Source organism: Neofelis nebulosa, chromosome 6, assembly GCF_028018385.1.
Source record: "Neofelis nebulosa isolate mNeoNeb1 chromosome 6, mNeoNeb1.pri, whole genome shotgun sequence".
NCBI lineage: Eukaryota > Metazoa > Chordata > Mammalia > Carnivora > Felidae > Neofelis > Neofelis nebulosa.
Genome location: NC_080787.1, coordinates 155,904,600 through 155,928,167, shown reverse-complemented (window position 1 = coordinate 155,928,167; position 23,568 = coordinate 155,904,600). Strand labels below are relative to the sequence as shown.

Genomic DNA, 23,568 nt, shown 5'->3' with positions numbered 1-23,568 from the left:
TTTAAGTCATTTTTGTTGACAAATTGCAACTGATACAACATGATTTTAACTAATAAATTCAGGTTGAATAAAAGCTGATTATCTGTGTCACATTCCATGTTGATAACTCCAAAAGCATGTCTATTTTAATTAAACCAAAAATCTTGAATTAGCTTTTACTATTTTTAAATTTTTTTTCAATTTTATTTATTTATTTTGAGAAAGAGAGAGAATCCCAAGCAGGGTTCCAACTCACGAACTGTGAGATCATGACCTGAGCCGAAGTCACACGCTTAACCGACTGAGCCACCCAGGCGCCCCAACCTTGAATTAGCTTTAATACCAAATGTGTTGTGCCTGTGTCCACTAAAATTCAATTAATTTGTTCCCCACTGTCACTTTTTACTTGAGGCATCTGTGGGGAAATCTGAGGTAAGTGGTTTAAGTTTGGGGAGTCCCTGGATCCCTCCATGGGAATTTGGGAGGTGCTTTAGCTTGAACCTCAAGGGGGGGGCCCAACGGCTCAGGGTGCTTTTTGCTTCTTGATAATGAAAGGAGGAGGAGGAGCAGAAGCTGACGATGCCCCAGGCACCAAAGAGGGTAGAGGAGCCAGCTATGGGAGCGGGTGCCCACAGTGGTACAGAAATAGGGGGAGGGGGAGGGGGAGGCGGAGGTGCGAAGGTGCCACCAGAAAGGCCAGAGGCAGATTCAAAGTTTAGAGTAACATCCCTTTTTTCTCTGTCTCTTGTCTCTCTCTCCTGAAAAACAGGGTTTTTGTCTGGTTGCTTTTCAGCTCTCTGTACCTTTTATTTAAATTACGTCCTAATGGACCTTCTTTGGGAAGAGAAGGTGTATTCCCAATCTTCCTGGGCAAAGGTTCAGAAAGAATACACAAGACACACAACTATGACTGAATGAAGCCCAGAGTATCTCCGTTAGCATTTGTTCTTTCCTAAAAGTTGGGGGCTTCACCAATTGAACTGAACACTTCCTAGTTTCTGGTTCCACCCCCAAAGTTGGAGTTTCACTAACTGAACCAAATGGCTTCCTTTTTTAAAAAATATTTTATTTATATTTTAGAGAGAAAGAGAGACAGAGTGCGAGCAGGGGAGGGGCAGAGAGAGAGGGAGACACAGAGAATTTGAAGCAGCCCTAGGCTCTGAGCTGTCAGCACAGAGCCCGACGCGGGGCCCAAACACACAAACCATGAGATCATGACCCAAGCCGAAGTCGGACGCTCAACTGACTGAGCCACCCAGGCGCTCCCAAATGGCTTCCTAAGAGAACCAAACCAAGACCCCTTGTTTGGAGGCAACTGAATGGGAGGAAGGAACCCAAGAGAGTCATTTAGTGGCCATCTCATCTCTAAATGGTACATGGACCACCAAGCTGTGTTACAGTAAAAGACCACCTTCTTCTTAGTCATAGGTTCCCGCCTATATTCCTTTCACTTATTCAAAATTCAGTCCAGTGGGTTATTTGGTGGGATAGAAATGGAATTTCCCATTATACACACATTTAACATAACACAACCCCCTCCACCTGCACACACACCAAAACAGATCTGTTCCAAATTCCAAATAAATCGACCATTATTCAAGTCCCTTTTAGTTTCTCCTGAAAGCTGTGACTTTCTAATGGGAAACAAAAAAACATGGACAATGAAACAAAAGCACCCAATGCTTCACAAATGAGAAACTTGCATCAGCAGGCACTCCGATGGACTTATCTGGTCCAGAAGTTTGTCAAGTCCCCCAAATGCTCCTTTCCTTTCCAGTCAAACCAAAAAGCGAAATTGGCAGCTAGTGTCGTTCGGGAATCAGCAGGGAGTTTCCCGGAGACAAAAATAGTCTCATCAGCTGTAGGGACAGATCCCTCAGATTTCCTCCTGGAGACCAACTAGCCCAGAGAAGCTAACCTCCTGCGGTCCTCCAAGCTACAAGCCCAGGAAACTAAAAGGAAGCCGTGGCCCTCTGCTCTGCCTTAGGATTCTGGGGGGGGGGGGGGGGGGGGACCGGATGCCACGGGGGCATTGGTTCCTGAATGGCTTGCCAAAATTTGTTAGTGAATCCCAAATTTGGCTGCCCAGGGCTTGAAAAGTCAATGCTCAAGTGGCACCTGGCGGGCTCAGTTGGTAGAGCATGCAACTCTTAATCTCGGGGTTGTGATTTCAACACTAACATTGGGCCTGGAGGCTAGTTAAAATTTAAAAAAGGAAGGAGAAAAGAAAAGAGAAAAGGAAAGAAAAGAAAAGCCAATACTCAAGAGATGAGTTTTGATTGGAAAGGAATATGAGCTTTCTTCAGGAGGACAGCCACCTGGGGAGAAGGTGAACTCTTGTCCAAAGGCCAGCTAAGAGGTTCTGCCAGGGATTTTTAAAGGAATTTAGGGCAAGTAATCAGTAAAAGGAGTGCAGTGGTCCATAATATTTCTTGATTACGAGCAGCCCCGATGCTGCCAGCTACAGATATTATTGCAGTGCTCAGAGGTTGTGCAAGGGCGTCTGGTTTCTGTTTCCTCACATGCAGAAGTGCTTTGTTCTTTCTAGGAAAGAATGCATGACATACAGATAAAGAAAGGTTAATCAGTCAGGCTAAGGGTGCTTGATAAAGTTCAAAGACTACTAGGTTGGTTGGAGGGGCCAAGGCAGTTTCAAGAGTATGGGTAGTTGTTTCTTAGTCTTTTCACTTCCGTATGCTTGGTTGGACCACAGAGTATCTTCATCTCTCCTATGGCTCATTTAGGCATAATCATATATTGTATTATAATTTGCTTCCTTTGTACTCTTAGCCCTTGAACAACACAGGGGTTAGAAGCGCCAACCTCCACATAGATGAAAATCCACACATAACTTTTGACTCTGTTCGGGCTTCTGTTGACTGGAAGCTTTGCTGATAACATAAAAGTCAACACATTTTATATGTTATATGTATTATATGTTGTATTCTTATAATTATATGTTGTATTTCTTATAATTAAGAAAAGAAAATGTTATTAAGAAAATAATGAGAGAAAATACATTTACAGTACTAAACTGTATCAAAAACAATCTGAGTATAAGTGGACCCATGCAGTTCAAACCTGTGTTGTTCAAGGGTCAGCTGTACTTTATATAATCAGTAAGGCTGTCGTTGCCATGAGGACGGGAAATGTATTATATAAGTTTTTGGATCCAGGACAGAATCTAAATAAGTGTAATACTTTTATGTCCATAACCATCAAAGAAAATCCTGTTTTATCCTATGTTTACAATAAAACTTGGGGAAATTTTTAATTAAGCAAGTGCTTTTCAAAAATCTTCTGTGGTTCCCAAACTGCACGCATATAACAGGTGGTCCATCCTAAAAGAACCAATTGCTTGTTTGCCTGTTTTTTTAAAAAAATATTTTAAAACTGTAAAATATAATATTCATATAAGGGAGTGCATAAATACATGTGAAGATTCACAAATGGTTACACATCAATAAGCCTAGTGTTGCCGGGGCTGGAAACTCCATCCCATAGTCCAGTCAAACAGGTTCTTCCTACTCACTGTGTACTCATAAGTTATGTAACATATTTTCTTTTGCTCAACCTTCTAAGTCTCATCCACGTTGCTGTATCTTTCCTCTCGTTGCAATTGGTTAGTTTTTTTGGTTTTTTGTTTGTTTCTTTGTTTTGTTGTGACATAACCCTCAATTGGTTTATGCACTCTGCTGTTTATGGACATTTGGCTCATTTCCAATTTGGAACCATGAAGAACACTGAATGCCACAAGAACATTTTTGTACTTGTCTTCTGGCGAGGACGATATACAGCTCAGCCGGGGGTTGCTGGGTCATAAGCTGTATGCACCTTCAAATCCGCCAAGCGATGCCACTCCCTTTTCGGGTGCACCGACTTACACTCCCATACAGCATTCGAGTTTCCGCTACTCCACAGTTTTGCCAACTTTTTTTGTATGGTAAGACTTTAAAATGTTTGTCCATCAGGCGCGAATTCTAATGTTTTCTTAGGAAAGAAACCTTTCTAAGGAAAACAACAAAAAAATCTGTCCCGCCTCCTTGGGATAGGGGGCGCCCGGCTACCGACGGGAGCAACCAACGAGCGGCGCGAGATAGAGCGGCCAGAGCTGGCGCCGCGAGAAGCCGGAAGCGGCGGGACGTCCGGCTGGGCGCCATCTCGCCGTGAGACAGCAGCAGCCGGAGCAGCGCGATGTTGTCGACGGCCGCGGGGTGCTGGGGACCCGGCAGAGACCTGGCGGTGGAGCCCCACAGCGCCGCCGGCCCTTTGGAGATGCGCTTTTCGCCCTACGCTTTCAACGGAGGGTAAAGACCAGAGAGCCGACCTTTCAATCCCCACCGCTTTCGTGCCTGCTGAAGCTTTGGGAGTCGCGGCCGAGCCCGCGTTCCCCGCCGACCGCAGGCCTCCCTCTCCATGGGTTGCGGAGGGGCAGCTTTGGCCTTAAGTGCTTCACCTTGCAGGCCGGTCACTTGTGCATAGCCTGCTCTTTGTTGCAGTAAGACAGAAGATAGAAACTGAAACCTGGGCTCTGCTACGAAAGAGGTTTAAAAATGGGCCTAACCTCTTAAGGCCTAAATAGGTTTCGCATGTCAAAGGCGAGGCGACAGGTTTAGCGCCTGATGTTAAAAAGTTAGGATTGGTTGGCCACTGTCGTTGGATGCACGGTTGTGTCTGCAGTTGATGGTTCTAATCAAACAGCTTAATCGTTTTCTGTTGTTTTAAATGGAAGGCAGCGTTGGTTGACTAGACTTAGTTTCGTAGATGAGAGCTTGTTAAGAACCTGTTTGGACTATGGGATGGAGTTTCCAGCCCCGGCAACACTAGGCTTATTGATGTGTAACCATTTGTGAATCTTCACATGTGTTTATGCACTCCCTTATATGAATATTATATTTTACAGTTTTAAAATATTTTTTTAAGTTTAAGCTTAAGTTCAGGGGGAAAAAAGTCAGAAGAGGGACCCTTTAATATGTGTACTCTTGCATGTTACCTTCAAGTTGTGTTTTTAAAATTAGCTTTATCTTTAGTACTTTTCCTTCATTGTACGCTGAAAGTGTTACTAGCAATGTGGAAGGACCCTGCGTTTAGGACTTGATAACAATGAAGAGGTGTAAATTGAAGCAGTGGTTGTAGGTTACCAACTATGTACACACACCCGATTTGAACAAACAGACGGTTCTTGGACCATATTAATTAATCATGTCTTTATGGATTTGAAACTTTTTTTTTTTTTTTCAACTTTTTTTTATTTATTTTTTTTTGGGACAGAGAGAGACAGAGCATGAACGGGGGAGGGGCAGAGAGAGAGGGAGACACAGAATCGGAAGCAGGCTCCAGGCTCTGAGCCATGGGCCCAGAGCCTGACGCGGGGCTCGAACTCACGGACCGCGAGATCGTGACCTGGCTGAAGTCGGACGCTTAACCGACTGCGCCACCCAGGCGCCCCTGGATTTGAAACTTTAATGCAGACTTTTGAAATATGTTGGAAAGAGAGTGGAAGTCTCCAATTTTAGCCTCGTTTCTGCCACTGAAGGACAGTGTGGTGTTTGAACAGTGTGGTGTTTCGACTTCTTGAGCCCAGATTTCATTCTCTTTCTTAGCTAGTCATAGTTTAGAGGGAGAATCCGTAGAAAAGCATTTTGTATACTGCAGGCAGTTCTCTTTTTTAATTCTCAGGATAACGGAGAGTTAGGTGGTATTAGCTCCATTTTTACAAATGAGCCAGGCCTCTTGTCATTGCTCTGGTCATAAAGCTGGTGTGCAGTTGAGCCAGGACTTGAATCCATAGCTCGTCGTTGGCCACTGATTTTATGTATGCTTTTACCATTGCACTTCTAAACGCTTTCTGTGATAACGAAGTAGTTACGTCCCAAGATGGGAGGCACATCGTGAGGCAGTTGTAAGAATGACTCTCCAGTGTGTAGAGTACTCATTACTCTTTAACCCCTTGTAATCCAATTTCAGCCATTACTGCTTTAAACATTAGTAACCTTGTGATTAAGTTACCTTTCTTCAGTCTTCTTTTTCTGTAGCGCCTGTTGCTGCTGGCTCATGGGCAGCCTTTGCTTTGGCAGAACAAGGCTTAGTTCCATGTCCTTTTTCTACTGTCTCGTTAAATGCAGTTCAATCCCATTATTAGCACTCGCATCTCATTTGCAGAAGGATAATTCCCAAATCTGTTTCTCTAGTTTTACCTCTCATGAGTTCCTCCTTTCTGGCTTCTTAAATGAAACATTTCTACCTGAATTTTTTCCTGTTACCAAAACTCAAGATACTAAAACAAAAAGCTAGCTAATTATTCCTCTCAGTTACCTTTCCTTCTTTATGCTCATAATTATGCCATTGTGCTGCTCCACCAAGTTTAAAATCTTGGATGTCACAATTGCTCTTCCCACTTCTGTCGCATATTGGTAGTTAGAAAAACCATGTACAATTTGTGTGTTTCCTCAGTATCCCCACTTCTTCCGGTACCACTGCTGCCTTTTTACTGCATTAGCCTTTTTTTTTTTAACAAGCACCATATTTTTTGTTTGTTTGTTTTATTTCGAGAGAGCTTGCATGAGAGAGAGCACGAGGGGGTGTGGGGCAGACAGAGAATCGCCAGCAGGCTCCGTGATGTCAGCACAGAGCCCGACTCAGGGCCCAAACTCACGAACCCGCACGAACCTGAGCCAAAATCAAAAGTCTGACAATCAACTGAGCCACCAGGCGCCCTTCTATTGCTATTGCATTAGTCTTATTGGAGCAGTGCTTTCATCCCCTTTCACGTACTATGTTATTGTCACCGTCGCTTCTTTTTTTTATTAAAAATTTTTTTAATGTTTTACTTATTTTTGAGAGAGTGTGAGCAGGGGAGGGTCAGAGAGAGAGAGGGAGACACAGAATCTGAAGCAGGCTCCAGGCTCTCAGCTCTCAGCACAGAGCCTCATGTGGGGCTTGAACCCACTGATTGAGAGATCATGACCTGAGCTGAAGTCGCACGCTTAACCAGCTAAGCCACCAAGGCGCCCCTGTCACAGTGGCTTCTTAAAACTTCATTCCACTTTGCAAATGTAACTGTTCTCATTCCAAAATCTTTAGTTTGGCATTTGGGATTTTCTAAAGTCAGACCCATGTCCCTCACATAAGCCTTATGTTCCTCCACTAGTTCACACAGAACACCTTAGTAAGTTGTTTGAATGTTTATTTGTATTATTACCTGTTTCCCTTTATTCATTGTCCACGTTACCTGAAATGCCATCCTTTTGTACTTCAGAACTTCAGTGCAGATCCCACCTCAGTAAAAATAATGGATAACATTTTCTCAGTGCTTATGTTCTGTGAGGCACTGTGCTAGGTGGTTTATGTGATCTGTGTCATTTGACTCAGTCATCCTGTAACACAGGAACTGTTACTACCAACAACTCGAACTTGGGTAATTTGTCTGAGGTCACAGAGCTAGGAAGTGGCAAGGACAGGTCTCCAGTAACTCCAGAGCCCAGGTTCTCAGTGGTCACAATCTACTGCCTCATATATCTATGCCATAGCGATCATAGCTAACACTAGAGGACCAGTTATGTTTCAGGTACTAGTAAAAGGGCTTTGTAATTATTAACTTAATTCTTGCAGAATCCTAGTAAGGTAGTTACTGTTACGATCTCTGATCTATACAAGGACATTGATGCTTTGGGAAGTTGAACAGCTTACCCGCAGTGTCGTATCTAATAAGTGAGAGATCCAGAATTAGAACTGGACAGACTGCTTTGGGAGTTCATGCTCTAGCCTCTTCAGTAAACTGAATCATAAATCATACAGCCACAAAAGAGAAAGTTTGTTCTTTGTTCATTCATTTCCAACAGATATGTGGGTGTCCACTGAGTGGTAGATACTAAATAAGGACTTGGATAAAAAATGAAAAGCATCAAGCCCTTTGAGCTCAGAGAGCTTTTGGTGTGGCACCACTGTCTACACCTGATCCTCATGGCCCTGTTTTGTGATATCAGTACCTTGCACAAGTGGGTATTTAATTTTTTGATGATGTTATGATAATTCAGTGGTTTTTCTGTTACCTTCTGCGAAGTGACCTACGCTTTGACTTAGGCTCGTGTTATTTTTTAGGGAGTACTTAAATTTTTTTTCCTAGACGACTTATAGCCAGGGATTCTTTCCCACTGATCTTTCAACTTTCTTCTGAGTCCTGCTCTTGCTCAAATCTAGTGGGTTTTGTCCAATATGTGCTATGAAGAGCTCTCCTCTAGAGAGGTAGTATTACCATTCGCAAGTATTCACTAATTTTTGTGTCCCACCCCCCCCCCCCCAGGACTGTATTGGCAATCGCTGGAGAAGATTTTTCAATTGTGGCTTCTGACACTCGATTGAGTGAAGGATATTCAATTCACACCAGGGACAGCCCCAAGTGTTACAGACTGTAAGTAAATATTTCTAAGGACATACTTCCTGGCACCTTGTGATGATTTATTGCTGTAAGAGATTCCACTTCTAAACAGTTTGTTTCATGAGTTTTTAGATTGCCTGTTTGGAGCTTAGTTTGCATTTTTGTTAGAAAACAGTTTTCTAAATTAGTATTCCCTAATATGATATGCAGTGTTTTTAAAAAAAATTAAAAAAATTTTTTTTTTAATTTTTTTTTTTTTTAACGTTTATTTATTTTTGAGACAGAGAGAGACAGAGCATGAATGGGGGAGGGTCAGAGAGAGGGAGACACAGAATCGAAACAGGCTCCGGGCTCTGAGCTGTCAGCACAAGGGCCCGATGCGGGGCTCGAACTCACGGACCGCGAGATCGTGACCTGAGCTGAAGTCGGCGCTCAACCGACTGAGCCACCCAGGCGCCCCTTTAAAAAAAATTTTAATGTTTGTTTACTATTGAGAGAGAGACAGTATGAGCAGGGAGGGGCAGAAAGAGAGAGGGAGACACAGAAACCGAGGCAGGCTCCAGGCTATGAGCTGTCAGCACAGAGCCGGATGTGAGGCTCAAACTCACAGATTGCGAGATTATGACCTGAACCGACGTTGGACACTTAACCGACTAAGCCACCCGGGTGCCCCTACATCGCTTTTATTATTAGCATTTTACTATAATGCTTTATTTATTTATAAAATATCTATAAAATATTTATAATATTGTAAATATTTTATCACACAGCTTTGTATTTTTCTGTTAATCCATTACATGTTTTTTAAAATCTCCCACTTTTTTTTTAACCTGAAATGTTTAATTTAGCCATATCCTAAGCAGTTATATCTGTGAGCCACTGTCTTAAGGACCAGGTATATTTTTTCTAAAACATAAAAGTGAAGTCATATGCACTGACAACCAGTAGTTTGTATTTGACATTTTTGGGAACTGTTACAGTTGGTGGTTAATTCCTAAATTAGGCCACAAGAGCCTCTTAAGCCTGAATTGTAACAGGAATGGATTGATGGGATTTGGGTACCTTGGACAGGGCCTTGTGCTATAAGAAGTAGGTAAAGAGGACTCTGGCTTCTTTCCTGGGTCCAGGGCTAGCGCACACCCTACCTAAAGAACAATCAATACCGGTTTTCATCTTCCCAGTTCTCTTCCTGTATTCTTCTTCCATCTTTTGATATTTAATTCATAGTGCATCCATGCTATCTTTTTTCTTCTAAGATGTTTTATAATTTGAAAGTAGTAAATGTCACAGATAAAATTTAAGAACATAACTTTACAAATACCATTCTCTTGCAAGGTTCTGTTCATCTTTGTAATGTTCTGTTTTAGTGTGTGTGCTACTGAAGGGAATACCTGGGTTTTTTTTTCCTTTTTATGCAGTACTTTAGGTGTATAGATAGATACAACATTAGTGATTTCATATGTCTCCCTGTCATCCGTCTTTAGCCTTAAATCATACATAGAGCTAAAACTGCCTGTCTGCACTTAATCCCATACCCTGTGGGCTGACTTAGAGCCAAACTTGCCTCTTTCCCACCTGTTTGAGACTCTACATTTAACTTTATTCTTTGCATGCAAACACCCCTTCCTTTGATGTATGTGAAGATTTGGGAAAAGCATCTTGAAGCTCTAAGATTTTGTCCTACCCTATTGGTATTATTAACCCATCTTTTTTTTTTTTTTTTTTTTTTTCAACGTTTATTTTATTTTTTGGGACAGAGAGAGACAGAGCATGAACGGGGAGGGACAGAGAGAGAGGGAGACACAGAATCGGAAGCAGGCTCCAGGCTCTGAGCCATCAGCCCAGAGCCTGACGCGAGGCTCGAACTCACGGACCGCGAGATCGTGACCTGGCTGAAGTCGGACGCTTAACCGACTGCGCCACCCAGGCGCCCCAAACCCATCTTGTTAGTAAAGGCAGTATAGCTTTATGGGAGCTTGGAGCTCTTTAACTGAGTGCAGTGAGGTTGATTGTAGGGATAGATCAGGAAATGTTGATGCCCCCAGAGGTGTCATTGGTCCCTCTAGTTGGACAGATATGGTTTGTATGAATCCCTCATAAATATCTGAAAGGAAGAGTTTATCATGTGATTTCTCCTATGTTTCTTGATGAGACTGGTGTAGGTTTCCTTATGGATTGATACTAAGATTTAGGAATTTTTGAGACCTGGTTGAATTTGTATGGATATACCAAAATTGAATCACTTCCCCAGTGGTGGGCATTAAATTGTTTTTTGTTTGTTTTGTTTTGGAGAGCCATTAACATAATATGTAACTACACAAGAAAGCCTGTAGTATATTATGTATACTTCACAAGTAAGCCTATAGTATATCTTTGCCAACTTATGTGAGTAGATTGATGGGATGAATTTATAGCAATGGAATTATTGCATAAAAGTGACATTCACCTAAATTTTTACTGGATACTGCCAAATGGCCCTTCTAAAAAGTTAAATTGATGTATATTTTTGCCCAGTTATTAAGAGTACCCATTTTCAGTGCCTGGGTGGCTCAGTTGGTTGGGCATGCGACTTTGGCTCAGGTCATAATCTCACGGTTTGTGGGTTCAAGCTCCACATCCAGCTGTCTGCTGTCGGCACAGAGACTGCTTCAGATCCTCTGTCTCTCTCTTTCTCTGCCCCTTGCCTGCATTGTCTCTCTCTCAAAAATAAACATTAAAAACGGGGGAGTACCCATTTTCCTAGGTCTTATTAACAGGTTGAAATCATCACCTGTGTAGATTTGGATTTGTGAATGACATGAAGGCTCTTTTCATACATTTATGGTGACTTGCGTCTTTCTTTATATGACTCCTATAACTTTACCAATCTTTCCATTGCGAGGTTTTTTTTTGAGATATAATTGACATGTAACAGTGGTTTCAGGTGTACAACATGATTACATATTTGTGTATGTTGCACCACCATAAGTCCAGTTAACATCTGTCCCCATATTTATTACAGAATCTTTTCTTGTCTTGAGAACTTTTAAGATCTATTCTCAGCAACTTTAAAATATTCAGTACAATGTTGGGCGCCTGGGTGGCTCAGTCAGTTAAGCATCTGACCCTTGATTTCTGCTCTGTTCATGATCTCACGATTTGTCAGTTTGAGCACTGACCGTGTGAAGCCTGCTTGGGATTCTCTTTCTCCTCCTCTCTCTGCTCTTCTCCTGATCTCTCTCTCTCTCTCAAAATAAACTTTTAAAAAAGTTAAAAAAATTCGATGCAATGTTATTAACTATAGTCACCATGCTGTACATTATATCCCATGATGCACTGTGTTAATGCTTTTGATGTTTGTAGGAGCCATTTTATTTCATTTTTTAAGTGTTTATTTATTTTGAGAGAGTGAGAGAGCAAGTGCGCGCGAGCAGGGAAGGGGCAGAGGGAGGGAGAGAGAATCCCAGACACACTCCACACCGGCAGTGCAGAGCCCCATGTGGGGTTTCATCCTAACAACCGTGAAATCATGACCTGAGCTGAAATCAAGAGTTGAATGCTAACCGACTGAGCCACCTAGATGCCCCTGTAGGAACCCTTTTAGATAAAGGAAGTTAATATAAGACTTTGGTCATATCTACTACAATTTTTTTTTTTTTTTTTACTTTATCATTTTTCTCTATAAAAGTTTTAATTTGACGAAATTTATGAAATTTTTCTGTGAAAGCATTGGGTTGTATCATATTTAAATAGGTGGCTGTCAACTGAAGATTGTATCACCTATGTCTTCTTTAGGCAATTCATACTTTAATTTTTCTGGAAGTCTTTGATTCACCTATAATTTATTTAGGTATGAAATGATGACACTGCCCTCCCGGCGCAACAGAGGGCTAACTAGTCCTGTTACCATTTGGTGAATAACGGGAATAGGGGTTTTATATTTAAAATTGCTGAAGACATGTTTTACTTTACTATCTAACCAGCCCAGTTTCCTGAAATGTGCTCTTTACAGAACAGACAAAACAGTCATTGGATGCAGCGGGTTTCATGGAGACTGTCTTACCCTGACAAAGATTATTGAAGCAAGACTAAAGGTAGATACTTTTGTTACATGTCTGCACTTTAGAAAGTTAGTAATGATTTATTAGATTGTCACTCAGAATAGCTGGAGAAGCTGTAAGTTAGCAGGTGAAACCATAACCTGTTCTAGAAGTGAAATGATACTGTTAATGAAATGATAGCCACATTAAAGTAGCGTAATGTGAAACTGCAGGGTATTTAAAATCTCTGTACAGTATAAAGGGTTCTCTACCCTTATGGAGATAGCCTGGTCAGGGTTTCTTCTGAAGATAATCTTCCTTCAAAAACAAAAATTCTGTGGAGGAGGCAAGCTTTTAGACAGGTGCTTGGTTTGGAACACCATCAACTGACGTGCTCTCCCTCGTTCACGCATTGGACTCTTAGTTGACAGGATGCACGGGCAGGAATAGAAATAGATAAGTCAGGAGTTTGGATGAGAGGCACAACCTAAGCTATCGCCACCTAACACCTTAGTAGGCTTTAGTTGACAGCCAGCTGAGGAAGTTTGGGCATAGAATAGATGGGGGCAGAAGAGCTGAAAAGGGTGGTATGAGGAGGAAGTGAGGAATGAGGCAAACCAGCCTGTTCTGCAGTTTGTAAAGGGGCTGACACTGTCACTGCCTCCATGTCTCCTGTGCGAGATGGGGAGGTGTGAGGAACAGAGGAGTACTGACTCTTAATAAAAGTAAAGGCACGTCTTGATTTTTATTATGGCCCGTGTATATTAAACAGCATGTAACAAATAATTTCAAGGAGAGCAGGATAGGAGTAATTTAAACCATATTAAAATGGATTTTATCTGTAATAATAACCAGTAAATACAAACTCTTCTTAGCTGGCAAAAATGCAGGGCCGGTGTAGGATTTAATTTTGTAGGTTATGTGTCATAATTTTATGTAGTTGGTAAGGCCAACCTGGTACATGAAGAAGTTACCAGAGGTGGTCACGTTCTATGTTTGCCTATTAGTGAATAACACTTGAAATTGTATACACTTACGAATGATGTCCTAGGTATTGGAGTATGTAATAAATTTAACAGATACCTGTTCTGGAATAATTTCAAAATTGTTCAGTAAAATACAGAAATGATTTCATTTGGTATTGATCAATTGTTAATACTATTTAAATTCTTTACATTGAAAGTTTTATTGACTTACATTTATTGACATATTTATTCTATTCCTGGTGCATATTTTGCAGATGGAACTTACAGTACAAAAGTACACAGACCAGCAGAATAGTGTTGTGTTAACAAAGTATAACAAGGAGCAGGGAATTCACCTTAATTACACAATCCTTGAAATTTCTCTTTCATGTGTTATTACATAAATGATGCAGTGATTATACTGTTGATGCTTGATTTTGAAATGAAATGAAGATTTTTTTCTAATCTTCCGTATTTAGCTATTGTTATTTTGGTCTGTGTTCTTAGGTAAATCTTTGGAGATGTTTGCTATGTGGCTGATAAATTGGTGAACTCATTTTATGTTTGAAATTTTTGTAGAATTTCTCTATTGGATAATTTAGGATTCCCTAAGAGTGAATAAAGCTAGGATTCAAAATCACTAAAAGGTTTGTTTTGGATACTTCTGGTCTCCACTATAGATGCTTTAAGGAGCAGGACCACTTCCCTGTACTAGAATCATGCAGAGTAAGGGTCCTGCCCTCATGTCTTCTGTTCTCATAGATACCTCCTTTGCAAAGAGAAGGACTTCTATCTGGGTCTGATCAAAGGTCAGCAAATTTTACCTGTAAAGGGCCAGATAGTAATTATTTTCAGCTTTATGGGCCATTTGATATCTGTGGTAACTATCAGCTCTGCTGTTGTAATGCACGAGGATGTATAGATAATATGTAATGAAAAAATATGTTTTAATAGAGCTTTATTTACAGAAACAGTTGTTGGGCTGGATTTTGTCCATGGACTGTACAGTTTGCTGACCCTGGTCTAGAGGCAGAGTAAAGGAGAGCCGGATTTAAAACACCCTCCCAGGTCACTGTATAAACATATTATGTGTGCATTTGCTCTTGAATTAGCAGTTCCTGAGATATGGATGGCATGGAGAATAGAGTCTTTAAATCAGACAACTGAGGAAAATTTAACATTCTTTCCCTTAATTTTTATAGCCCCCAAAATGGCATGATACAATAAATTATTATTTTGTCTTAGTATGTTTGTGTGATCTTGAAAGAAATAGACATCGTTTCACCAAGATTTGCATTCATCCTTTAATTTACAATTCCTTGTTCAAGTCTGTAATATATTCTGCCTCTCCATGCCTGTTACTTTCATTAATAATTGCAGATGTATAAACATTCCAATAACAAGACCATGACTACGGGGGCGATTGCTGCAATGTTGTCTACAATCCTCTATTCAAGGCGCTTCTTTCCATACTATGTTTACAACATCATCGGGGGACTGGATGAAGAAGGTAGAATTCTCGTTCTGGAAAATGAAGGGGGGTGGCATTTTTTAGATATGTATGTTTCCCTCTAGAGTTGAAAAGAATAATAAATAACATCTTGCCCAACACTTTTATTTTCTGTTAATTAAAGCAATAAGGAACTGAAGCTTAAAGGGGAATAAAGAAATGATCCAAAGACACACCACAGGTTGTGTACTAAAACTCTAGTAATGACTGTTAGGCATGCTGTTCCTTTACTGTTTACTGAATATCTTGCAGGAGTTCAGTAGTAGATAATTAGCATTTTAATCCTGTGGAAAAAATCTGACTTGGAGGAGCTTGACCTTATGATTCTACATAACAAATGTATTTGACTTAAGTTGTTAAAACTGATGCCTTAAAAGAAATGTATGCATTTCCAGCAGTGTTTTCAGAACAATCTGAAACACCTCTTTGATTTTCTGTCAGTCAGACCAGGAGGGCCTAAGAAAATCAGTCTCGTTACTTGACATGTCCATCCTGTTTTTGATCTAAAGCTGTATTACGAAGCAGGGACACGGATGGTTTTCACCAGGTTTCATTTGGATTGACTTTCGGTTGCTTCCAACAACCAGATGCTATACTATCTCTCAGGACAGATCTGTGCCACCATTTACAGTAGTCCATTGAAGAAAGAAGTTCTAGAGATGTTTGGCTGAGAACAACGTATTGAAATATCTCTACAGAGAGGAAAACTTTCTGGATAGTAGGGAGTTGGGCTCCTCTCCTACTCTCCCCACTTTTTACTCCTGTCCCTTCTGTTCCATGGGCTCTTCCTTTGTTTTCCCTCTGTCTTAACAGCTGCCCACATAAATGGCCCCTGAGAGCACTCTGGTCATTTTACCCACCATGGTTTAGATGTAGACAAATTAGGGTGACAATTTATTTCGAGTCTTTCAGCCTTCCTTGAAAGTAAGACAGAATATAAAGCATAGAAACAGCCAATAAAAATTCATTCCCCTTGGGGTGCCTGGGTGGCGCAGTCGGTTAAGCGTCCGACTTCAGCCAGGTCACGATCTCGCGGTCCGTGAGTTCGAGCCCCGCGTCAGGCTCTGGGCTGATGGCTCGGAGCCTGGAGCCTGTTTCCGATTCTGTGTCTCCCTCTCTCTCTGCCCCTCCCCCGTTCATGCTCTGTCTCTCTCTGTCCCAAAAAAAATAAATAAAAAACGTTGAAAAAAAAAAAATTAAAAAAAAAAAATTCATTCCCCTTAACAAGTTAATTAAATTCTAGCCACAGATTAGCTTGCCTAGCCCAGCTTGCTGGACACTTTTTTTTCACCTAAATTATGTCTGACTTGAATGTCAGATCAATAAATTCAGGTTTTAGCAACATTAGTCATAGCTATCATTGAATCATTGCATGCCAGACAATGTCCTTTGAGTTTTACTGAGAGTCAGAGGCTAATTTGGGAACGCTCACATCTACTGAAGGGCAAAGCTAAGGTTTGGGTTGGATCTGTTTCTCGAGTTCAAAGCCCTGTTCTCTGATGTTTTGGTGGTATTGTCAGGCATTTCTGTCTTTTATAATCTTGTCTGCTTTGATTGTCCTTTAAATTTATTTTCACTTCTTAGAGGAATTTGTGTAGTAAAGCAGTCTTTTTTGTCTGTTCCCCCAAGACACTTTAGCTTTTACCATGCTTTCCTGTTTTCTTGGTTTATTTCCTTGCTTTGGTGGCGTGTATCTCTCAAGAGATTTCTGGAAAAAGAAATCCGGAGAACTTGTTTTGAGACTTTGCTTTTATTCTGGTGTTCTGCAATTTTATAGTGATACCCTTTGTACAAGATCTTTTCCCTATTTGTGTCTTCTCCTGTTCACTTCCCCACTGTCTCGACAATCACCTGGATTGTGATCTTCTATTTTATTATAATTCTTCCCTGGCATATTGTCCATCTCTTTGTCTTTTTCTTCTCTGAAGATTTCCTCAGGTTTAGATTTTTTCCTGTACTACATTCTTACTTCTGCTGTCATTAATTTCCAAGAACTTTTCCAATTCTCTGGCTTCCTTATTTTTTTTCTCTAAGTATGTTCTCATTAGATGTACTCCCCTTGATATTTTCTTGTGATCTCCCCATTTTATCGGATTAATTTTTTTTCATTTTATTTTTGACTTCTGTTTTCTATGTTGGAGGCTTCCTTCAAATTTCTGTTGATTTTTGGCCATTCATTCTTATTGAAGAATGGTAGGCCAAAATCTGAGTAAAGGGTGGTATTGGCCTGTCAGTTTTCCATTTACTGCCCTGTACCCAGACTGCACATATGCCAGGTGTCCCCAAGTCCAGGGTACCTGGGACCTTGTTTCCAGTTTTTCTTTTTTGTGGAGGTGGAGACTTGGAGAGCAGTATTCTTTAGTGAGACCTTTAGGGTAGTTGGGTCATTGGCTGTCCTTGAGGACACTGGGGTCAACGGCTAAATTAGGACAGTGGGATCAATAGTTACCCTTCAGGACACTGGATCGAACAGCTGCCCTTCAGGATAGCCAGGCGAGTAGCTGTCTTCTTGGACCTCTGTGCCTTTAACTCTCTAGTTGCAGTCATACTTTAAAAATTTTTCCACCCAAAAGTAGTAATGGCTTTAGTTTTTCTGTAACAAAAACAATAGTAGTTGCAGAAGTTTCAAATAGTACTGGAAGAGACAAAAATGAAAGTAGTTATCCCCTCAAAGCCTATATTTAGAGTTAATTACAACTAAACTTCCAGTAAACCTGCTTACAGGTATCTTGGTAGTCATACATGTTTGTGCACCTTACAAGTAGAATATGGTGTATGCATCTTTATGTTGGATGTATTGTCATGGAGATCGTTTTATGCTAGTGAATAAAGATGCGTAATGACTCAGTGACTTACATAGGGTACAGCTACACTGCAGTTTGCCTCCCAGTCCTCTGCAGGTCATTTAGGTGGTTTCCAGTTTCCTTAATCTAAGCAATGTGATGAATGCCTTTGTACATACAGTTTTGTATACTTTTTCTTTTCTTTGTTTTAAATTTTATTTTTTTAAACTTACATCCAAATTAGCATATATTTGTATACTTTTTCAACCGTGTGTACTTCCCTGGAAAAAATTCTCAGAAGTTGTGTGTCTGGGTCAGAGGATATATATTTTTGGCATTTTGATGCCATCACTAGTTTGCCCTTCGGAAAAGACCACCAGTGGACCCTTCTGGCAGCAGGGGCATGAGTACCTGGGGTTCTTTGGGCATCCTTACTACTCTTAAAGATCTTTACCCAATAAATATTTTATTATTTTAATTTATATGTAATTTTTGTGTGCTGAAGTTGGGCATTTATTTGTGTTTTTTGATCTTTGCTTTTCTTCTTTGGAGACTGACCTGTGTATTAACCTTTGCTTATTTCCTTATTTGCAGGTTAGTCTTTTTAAAAAATTATTTATAAGCATGCCATCTAACTGTGTCAACTCTGTAATATCCGTGGTGGTGGATGCCTCCCAAGAATGTTCTTTGTCTCTTACATTTTGGGGGTTGTCTACCTGTGCAGCATTTTCTGAAGTTCGTATGGTCCAATCTGTTGGTCTTTTCTTTGTGGCATTGAGTGTCCTACTTTGTTAGACTCCCCCATCCAAGGTTTTCTTTCTAGCACTTGTTTTGACTTTATTTTTTTACATTGAAGCCATGGTGCTTTTTTAAAGAATTATTTTGGTGAGGAAAAGCACCCTACAGATAAGATTCATGCCATTCTGCTCTCGTGTTACAAAAGTCTCTTTTGCCTTTGCTAAGTGGGAAGGTCTTTGAAACTCTGGTCTTCGACTTATTCTGCTCTTGTATTTCTCAACTCTGTGGCGTATGGTTTTTCTGAATTTGGTTCTGCCTTTAGTTGAAATTTTTGGGCCTTGTTTTACTTGTGGCCTGTTGGCCTTCTGAGAGAGATTGTTCTTCTTTTTTGGCTTTGTACTTCCTGTCCCTTTCTTTGTGTGTTGAAGTTAGTGAACTGCCCACTGTGATCGCAATCTTGTCCCAAGCTTGCTTCCAACAAAAACACTTAACCTGGGGGTCTCCTGAGTGACTTCAGCACCTTACATGCTGCCTTCTCAGCAGAGAATTGTAAGTAATTGTGCAACAGAAAAACTACACAGAGCTACGGGTGGCAGATGTCCATGGGTAGGAAGAAGACTGTCCTTACCCCACATCTCCCAGGTGAGCTACTGAGGTGCTTCGGTTCTGGCGTAATGTGTTTTAGAGATCAGTTATATCACTTTAAAGTCATACCTCGTCAAATGATCCATGATTTTTCACACCCAAAACACAGGGAATTTTTTGTTTTTTTTATTTGACAGAGTGTGTGCACTGGCGAGCAGGGGAGAGGAGAGGCAGAGAGAGATGGAGGGAGGGAGAGAAGGAGGGAGGGAGGGAGAATCTCAAGCAGGCCGCATGATCATCATGGAGCCCGATGCAGGGCTTGATCCCATGAGCCTGGGATCATGACCTGAGAGCTGAAACCAAGAGTCAGACACTCAGCTAACTGAGCCACCCAGGCACCCCCAAAACATAGCTGTTTTTTTTTTTTTAATTTTTTTTTTTTCAACGTTTTTTATTTATTTTTGGGACAGAGAGAGACAAAGCATGAACGGGGCAGGGGCAGAGAGAGAGGGAGACACAGAATCGGAAACAGGCTCCAGGCTCCGAGCCATCAGCCCAGAGCCTGACGCGGGGCTCGAACTCACGGACCGCGAGATCGTGACCTGGCTGAAGTCGGACGCTTAACCGACTGCGGCACCCAGGCGCCCCTAAAACATAGCTGTTTTTAAAAGGCCTTAAAAAAAATTACGGTGACACGTGTGCTTTGTAACAGATTCAGTACCTAAGCATATAAGTGATTCCTTTCTTTTCTTGCCTTCAGTCGCACGAAGATAACTACAGTTTTCAGTTTATCTTGCCATACTTGTTTGTGTGCTTATACAAATATGTTATATGCTTTTTTTTATTGCTTTTTTTTATGCCTATAATAGGAAATAGGATTCTGTTATATACATTATAGAGTTATTCATTTTACATTGTCTTGCGGTTATGTCCCCAGTCCCATCTTCCTCTTCCATACCTGTTTTTGCTAATGGATTTTAGGTTGCTTAGAAATTTTTGCTCTTTTAAGAGAGACAGAATAAGCCTTCTTAGGGGTATATCCTGTTCTACAAGTTAGATTGTTACTGGGTCATTGGGTGCATGCTTTATATTTTGATAGATTCTCTTGCCAGATTGCTCTTTAAAAAGGCATAGCAATTTATGCACGCTTCAGGAGAGCCTGTGAGGCCCATTGATCCTTACACTGATAGTACTCTGCAACTGTTGTTAAGAATGGGTAAATTCAGGGGCGCCTGGGTCCCTCAGTTGGTTAAGCATCCTACTTCAGCTCAAGTCATGATCTTGTGGTTTGTGAGTTCGAGCCCCGCATTGGGCTCAGAGCCTGGAACCTGCTTCGGATTCCATGTCTCCCTCTCTGTCTGCCCCTCCCCCTCTTGCACTCTGTGTCTGTCTCTCAAAAATAAATATATATATTAAAAAAAAAAAAAAGAATGGGTACATTCAAACTCTGGTGTTGTGTTTTGTTTGCAAAAGTGATTCTTAACTCTGGTAGTACAAAGCAATGTTTATGTTTTAGGCAGAACTAACTTTTTGCATGTGGCATTTGTGTTTTTCTGAAAATTTTCCTGTATTAAATCAGTTTTTTTATGGTGTTGATGCTAAAGGTGCTTACTGTTTAAAAACACACAGTAAGTTTTCCTTGTGACTGTTCGCATTCAACAGTAGTAGAATTTTAAACTCCGGTCTAGGGGCGCCTGGGTGGCGCAGTCGGTTAAGCGTCCGACTTCAGCCAGGTCACGATCTCGCGGTCCGTGAGTTCGAGCCCCGCGTCAGGCTCTGGGCTGATGGCTCGGAGCCTGGAGCCTGTTTCCGATTCTGTGTCTCCCTCTCTCTCTGCCCCTCCCCCGTTCATGCTCTGTCTCTCTCTGTCCCAAAAATAAATTAAAAACGTTGAAAAAAAAAATTAAAAAAAAAAAAAAATAAACTCCGGTCTATGCTAGAACGACAATAGCATTTTTTAGGAATGTGGTGAGGAGCTTGGTGCAGAACTCAGAGCAGGACCTATGACTGCTAACCAGTGTGCCTGTTGAGACCACGTACATATTGGGATCCACTGGGTGGTAATTGGCGATGTCAGCTTGACGAGAGCCTGAAGCTCCAGGTGGCAAACACACCATAAGGGACCAGAGTGGGCAGGTGTACCTCTGACTCCCTTGTGAGTGGAGGCGAGCAGACTGCTGGGTTAACAGTGAATATGACTGAAATTGTAGCTAAGTTCATAGTCCGTTTTGTGTCACACTTTGTGTCACACTGGATCTATTTTTACCGTGATTTGGGATGGTAGTCAGGGTGCATCCTTATGGAAACTGTTTTATTCTTTCAGGGAAGGGAGCTGTGTACAGCTTTGACCCAGTAGGGTCCTACCAGAGAGACTCCTTCAAGGCCGGAGGCTCAGCAAGTGCCATGCTACAGCCCCTGCTTGACAACCAGGTAAGGAGACTGCATCCGTGTTGCTGTGACGTTAACACAAAGTGCCTTCCTCTGAGTTCTCCTATTCACCGGCTCAGGAGAGTGGAGAAATCAAGGGTTTCTTGTGCATCGCTGTTGTTTTTGGTGGGCTGATTTGCCCTACCCAGACCTTCTTGTCTCTCTGTGTTCTGCTGGCTCTCTTGTGGCCTCTCACCTACTCTGTAGTGTCTTCCCCTGATATCGTGACTTCCAGGTCTCCTGTGTCTACAACGGTCGACCATGTTTTCAGTTCTCCTCTTGCCACCTTACCTGAAGCACTTGCAAATATCTTTTTCCCCATATCCACCATTTGTTTGTCACCTAATTTTATATTCTAACTCCCAAGTACATTTTTAATTTGCCCCCTTTCCTCTTATCGTTGCCTGAAATCAGGCCTGTATTTCCCATCATCCTTTCTGCCGCCAAGCTTACTTCTTTGTGTTTCTGAAATATGTGTGTACAGTTACTCGTGCATATTACTTATCCTCCTCATCACCCGTCACTCCACTTCCACCTAGACCTTTGGTGTGGTGTGCCTGTCCTGTCACCAGGCCTTTGGGCGTAGCACACCCTGGATCTGGAGTGTTACTCCTCTCTGACTCTGGTTTATCCTTCACACTCTGTACCCAAGTGTGTCTTCTGACGAAGCCTCTCCCTTCAGGGAGACTTAGTTATGGCTGTTAGGGATTCTCGTGGCTCTTTTTTGTTTTTCTTAGTGGTAGCACATTGTATAATGGTACTCTGCTTTCATATGTCCACCTCTCTAGGTGATGTGTGCTTCTCAGGAGCAGCAGCTTTGTCTCAGTGAACATTTGTCAGGTTTTAGGAATGTATAATTTAGCCAGGTCTGGAAGCATTTCAGTTGAGAGAGATTTTAAATGTATGTGATGTATTCATGATGAATCCTTAGATACGTGAAGGCACTGGGGAGGCTTGAACCACCTTTGTACTGTCACGTGATGCCTCATTCAAGTTTCCTGTCCCACCAGGTTGGTTTTAAGAACATGCAGAATGTGGAGCATGTCCCACTGTCCTTGGACAGAGCCATGCGGCTTGTGAAAGATGTCTTCATTTCAGCGGCAGAGAGGGACGTGTACACTGGGGATGCACTCAAAATCTGCATCGTGACCAAGGAGGGCATCAGGGAGGAGACCGTTCCCCTGAGGAAGGATTGATTTATGTGCTGTTATCATTAATCACTTCACAACTGGTTAATTTTGTATCTTGGAACTATTGGACTGATGTATTAAATAAAACCTGAAGTAATTATTCTAAGCAGGACAGATCTAGAAAGTATAATTTCGTTTTCCTTTCCTTTTCTTCATTCTTCTCATATTTTTCTGTCTTCCAGAGCTATTTTTGTATTTTAATTATTATTATTTTTTTTTTTGATTAAAAAAAAAAAAAAGTTTTTTAAGTAAGCTCTGTGTCCAGCATGGGGCTTAAGCTCACGACCCCAAGATCAAGAGTTGTACATTTCCCCGACTGAGCCAGACAGGTGCCCAAACAGGTCATGTCACTTTTTCCTTATATTTATGAGCAAGAAATTAATCTGGAAAAGATGACTGTTTTGATCAGCTTATCATTGCGTGATGGCCAGCCTATCTAATTGATTATAAAGTCCACCCAGCTTTCTTTAAAGGGTAGATTACCTTTAAACCACTGCTTTTATCAGTTTTATTAATGAATGTAAAGGGAAATGGAAGATCTTAAGATATTCCCTGGGGATGTTAAACAGTCTGAAATGACTGGGAGAAAAATCTGCAAATCAACCAGCATAGAAGAAAATTACAAAAGTAAATAGCCCCTTAAATGAGCTTTAGCCAGTAATCAGGAAGAATTTTTATAAACACTTTAAGAATATTAAATCCGAAGGGCGCCTGAGTGGCTCTGTCGAGCCAGTTGAGCGTCTGACTCTTGGTTTGAGTTCAGGTCATGATCTCCCAGTTCCTGGGATTGAGCCCCACGTCGGGCTCTGTGCTGACAATGCGGAGCCTGCTTGTGATGCTCTCCCTCTTTCTGCCCCTGCCCTGCTTGTGCTGTCTCTCAAAATAAACATTTAAAAAATGTTAAATCTGAGACCTAAATCTTGATAGAGCTAATATAAAATACATTTTATCTCCATTACATGTAATGCTGGAGCAGTTTCTTTGGTGTGAACAAG

At 41.3% G+C, this 23,568-nt stretch overlaps 1 protein-coding gene and 1 long non-coding RNA gene across 2 annotated transcripts; both read left to right on the top strand.

Annotated features, from left to right (window-relative positions):
* Positions 1 to 4,115: 4,115 nt before the first annotated feature.
* PSMB1 (proteasome 20S subunit beta 1) lies at positions 4,116 to 22,687 on the top strand. The gene is made up of 6 exons (XM_058735968.1): positions 4,116 to 4,286; positions 8,282 to 8,389; positions 12,348 to 12,429; positions 14,721 to 14,850; positions 21,280 to 21,386; positions 22,394 to 22,687. Exons 1-6 carry the CDS (start codon positions 4,174 to 4,176, stop codon positions 22,577 to 22,579), a joined length of 726 nt encoding a protein of 241 aa, XP_058591951.1. The 5' UTR covers positions 4,116 to 4,173; the 3' UTR covers positions 22,580 to 22,687.
* Positions 8,823 to 11,583, top strand: LOC131515223 (uncharacterized). The gene is made up of 2 exons (XR_009263527.1): positions 8,823 to 10,047; positions 10,284 to 11,583. It is a non-coding gene; the product is annotated as an uncharacterized LOC131515223 (long non-coding RNA).
* Positions 22,688 to 23,568: the final 881 nt, after the last annotated feature.

Coding starts and splice junctions, on each gene's coding strand:
- PSMB1 (XM_058735968.1), top strand. CDS start 4,174: ATGTTGTCGACGGCCGCGGGGTGCTGGGGACCCGGCAGAGACCTGGCG. Junction 8,390..12,347: donor AGCCCCAAGTGTTACAGACT/GTAAGTAAATAT, acceptor TGCTCTTTACAG/AACAGACAAAACAGTCATTG. Junction 14,851..21,279: donor CGGGGGACTGGATGAAGAAG/GTAGAATTCTCG, acceptor TTATTCTTTCAG/GGAAGGGAGCTGTGTACAGC.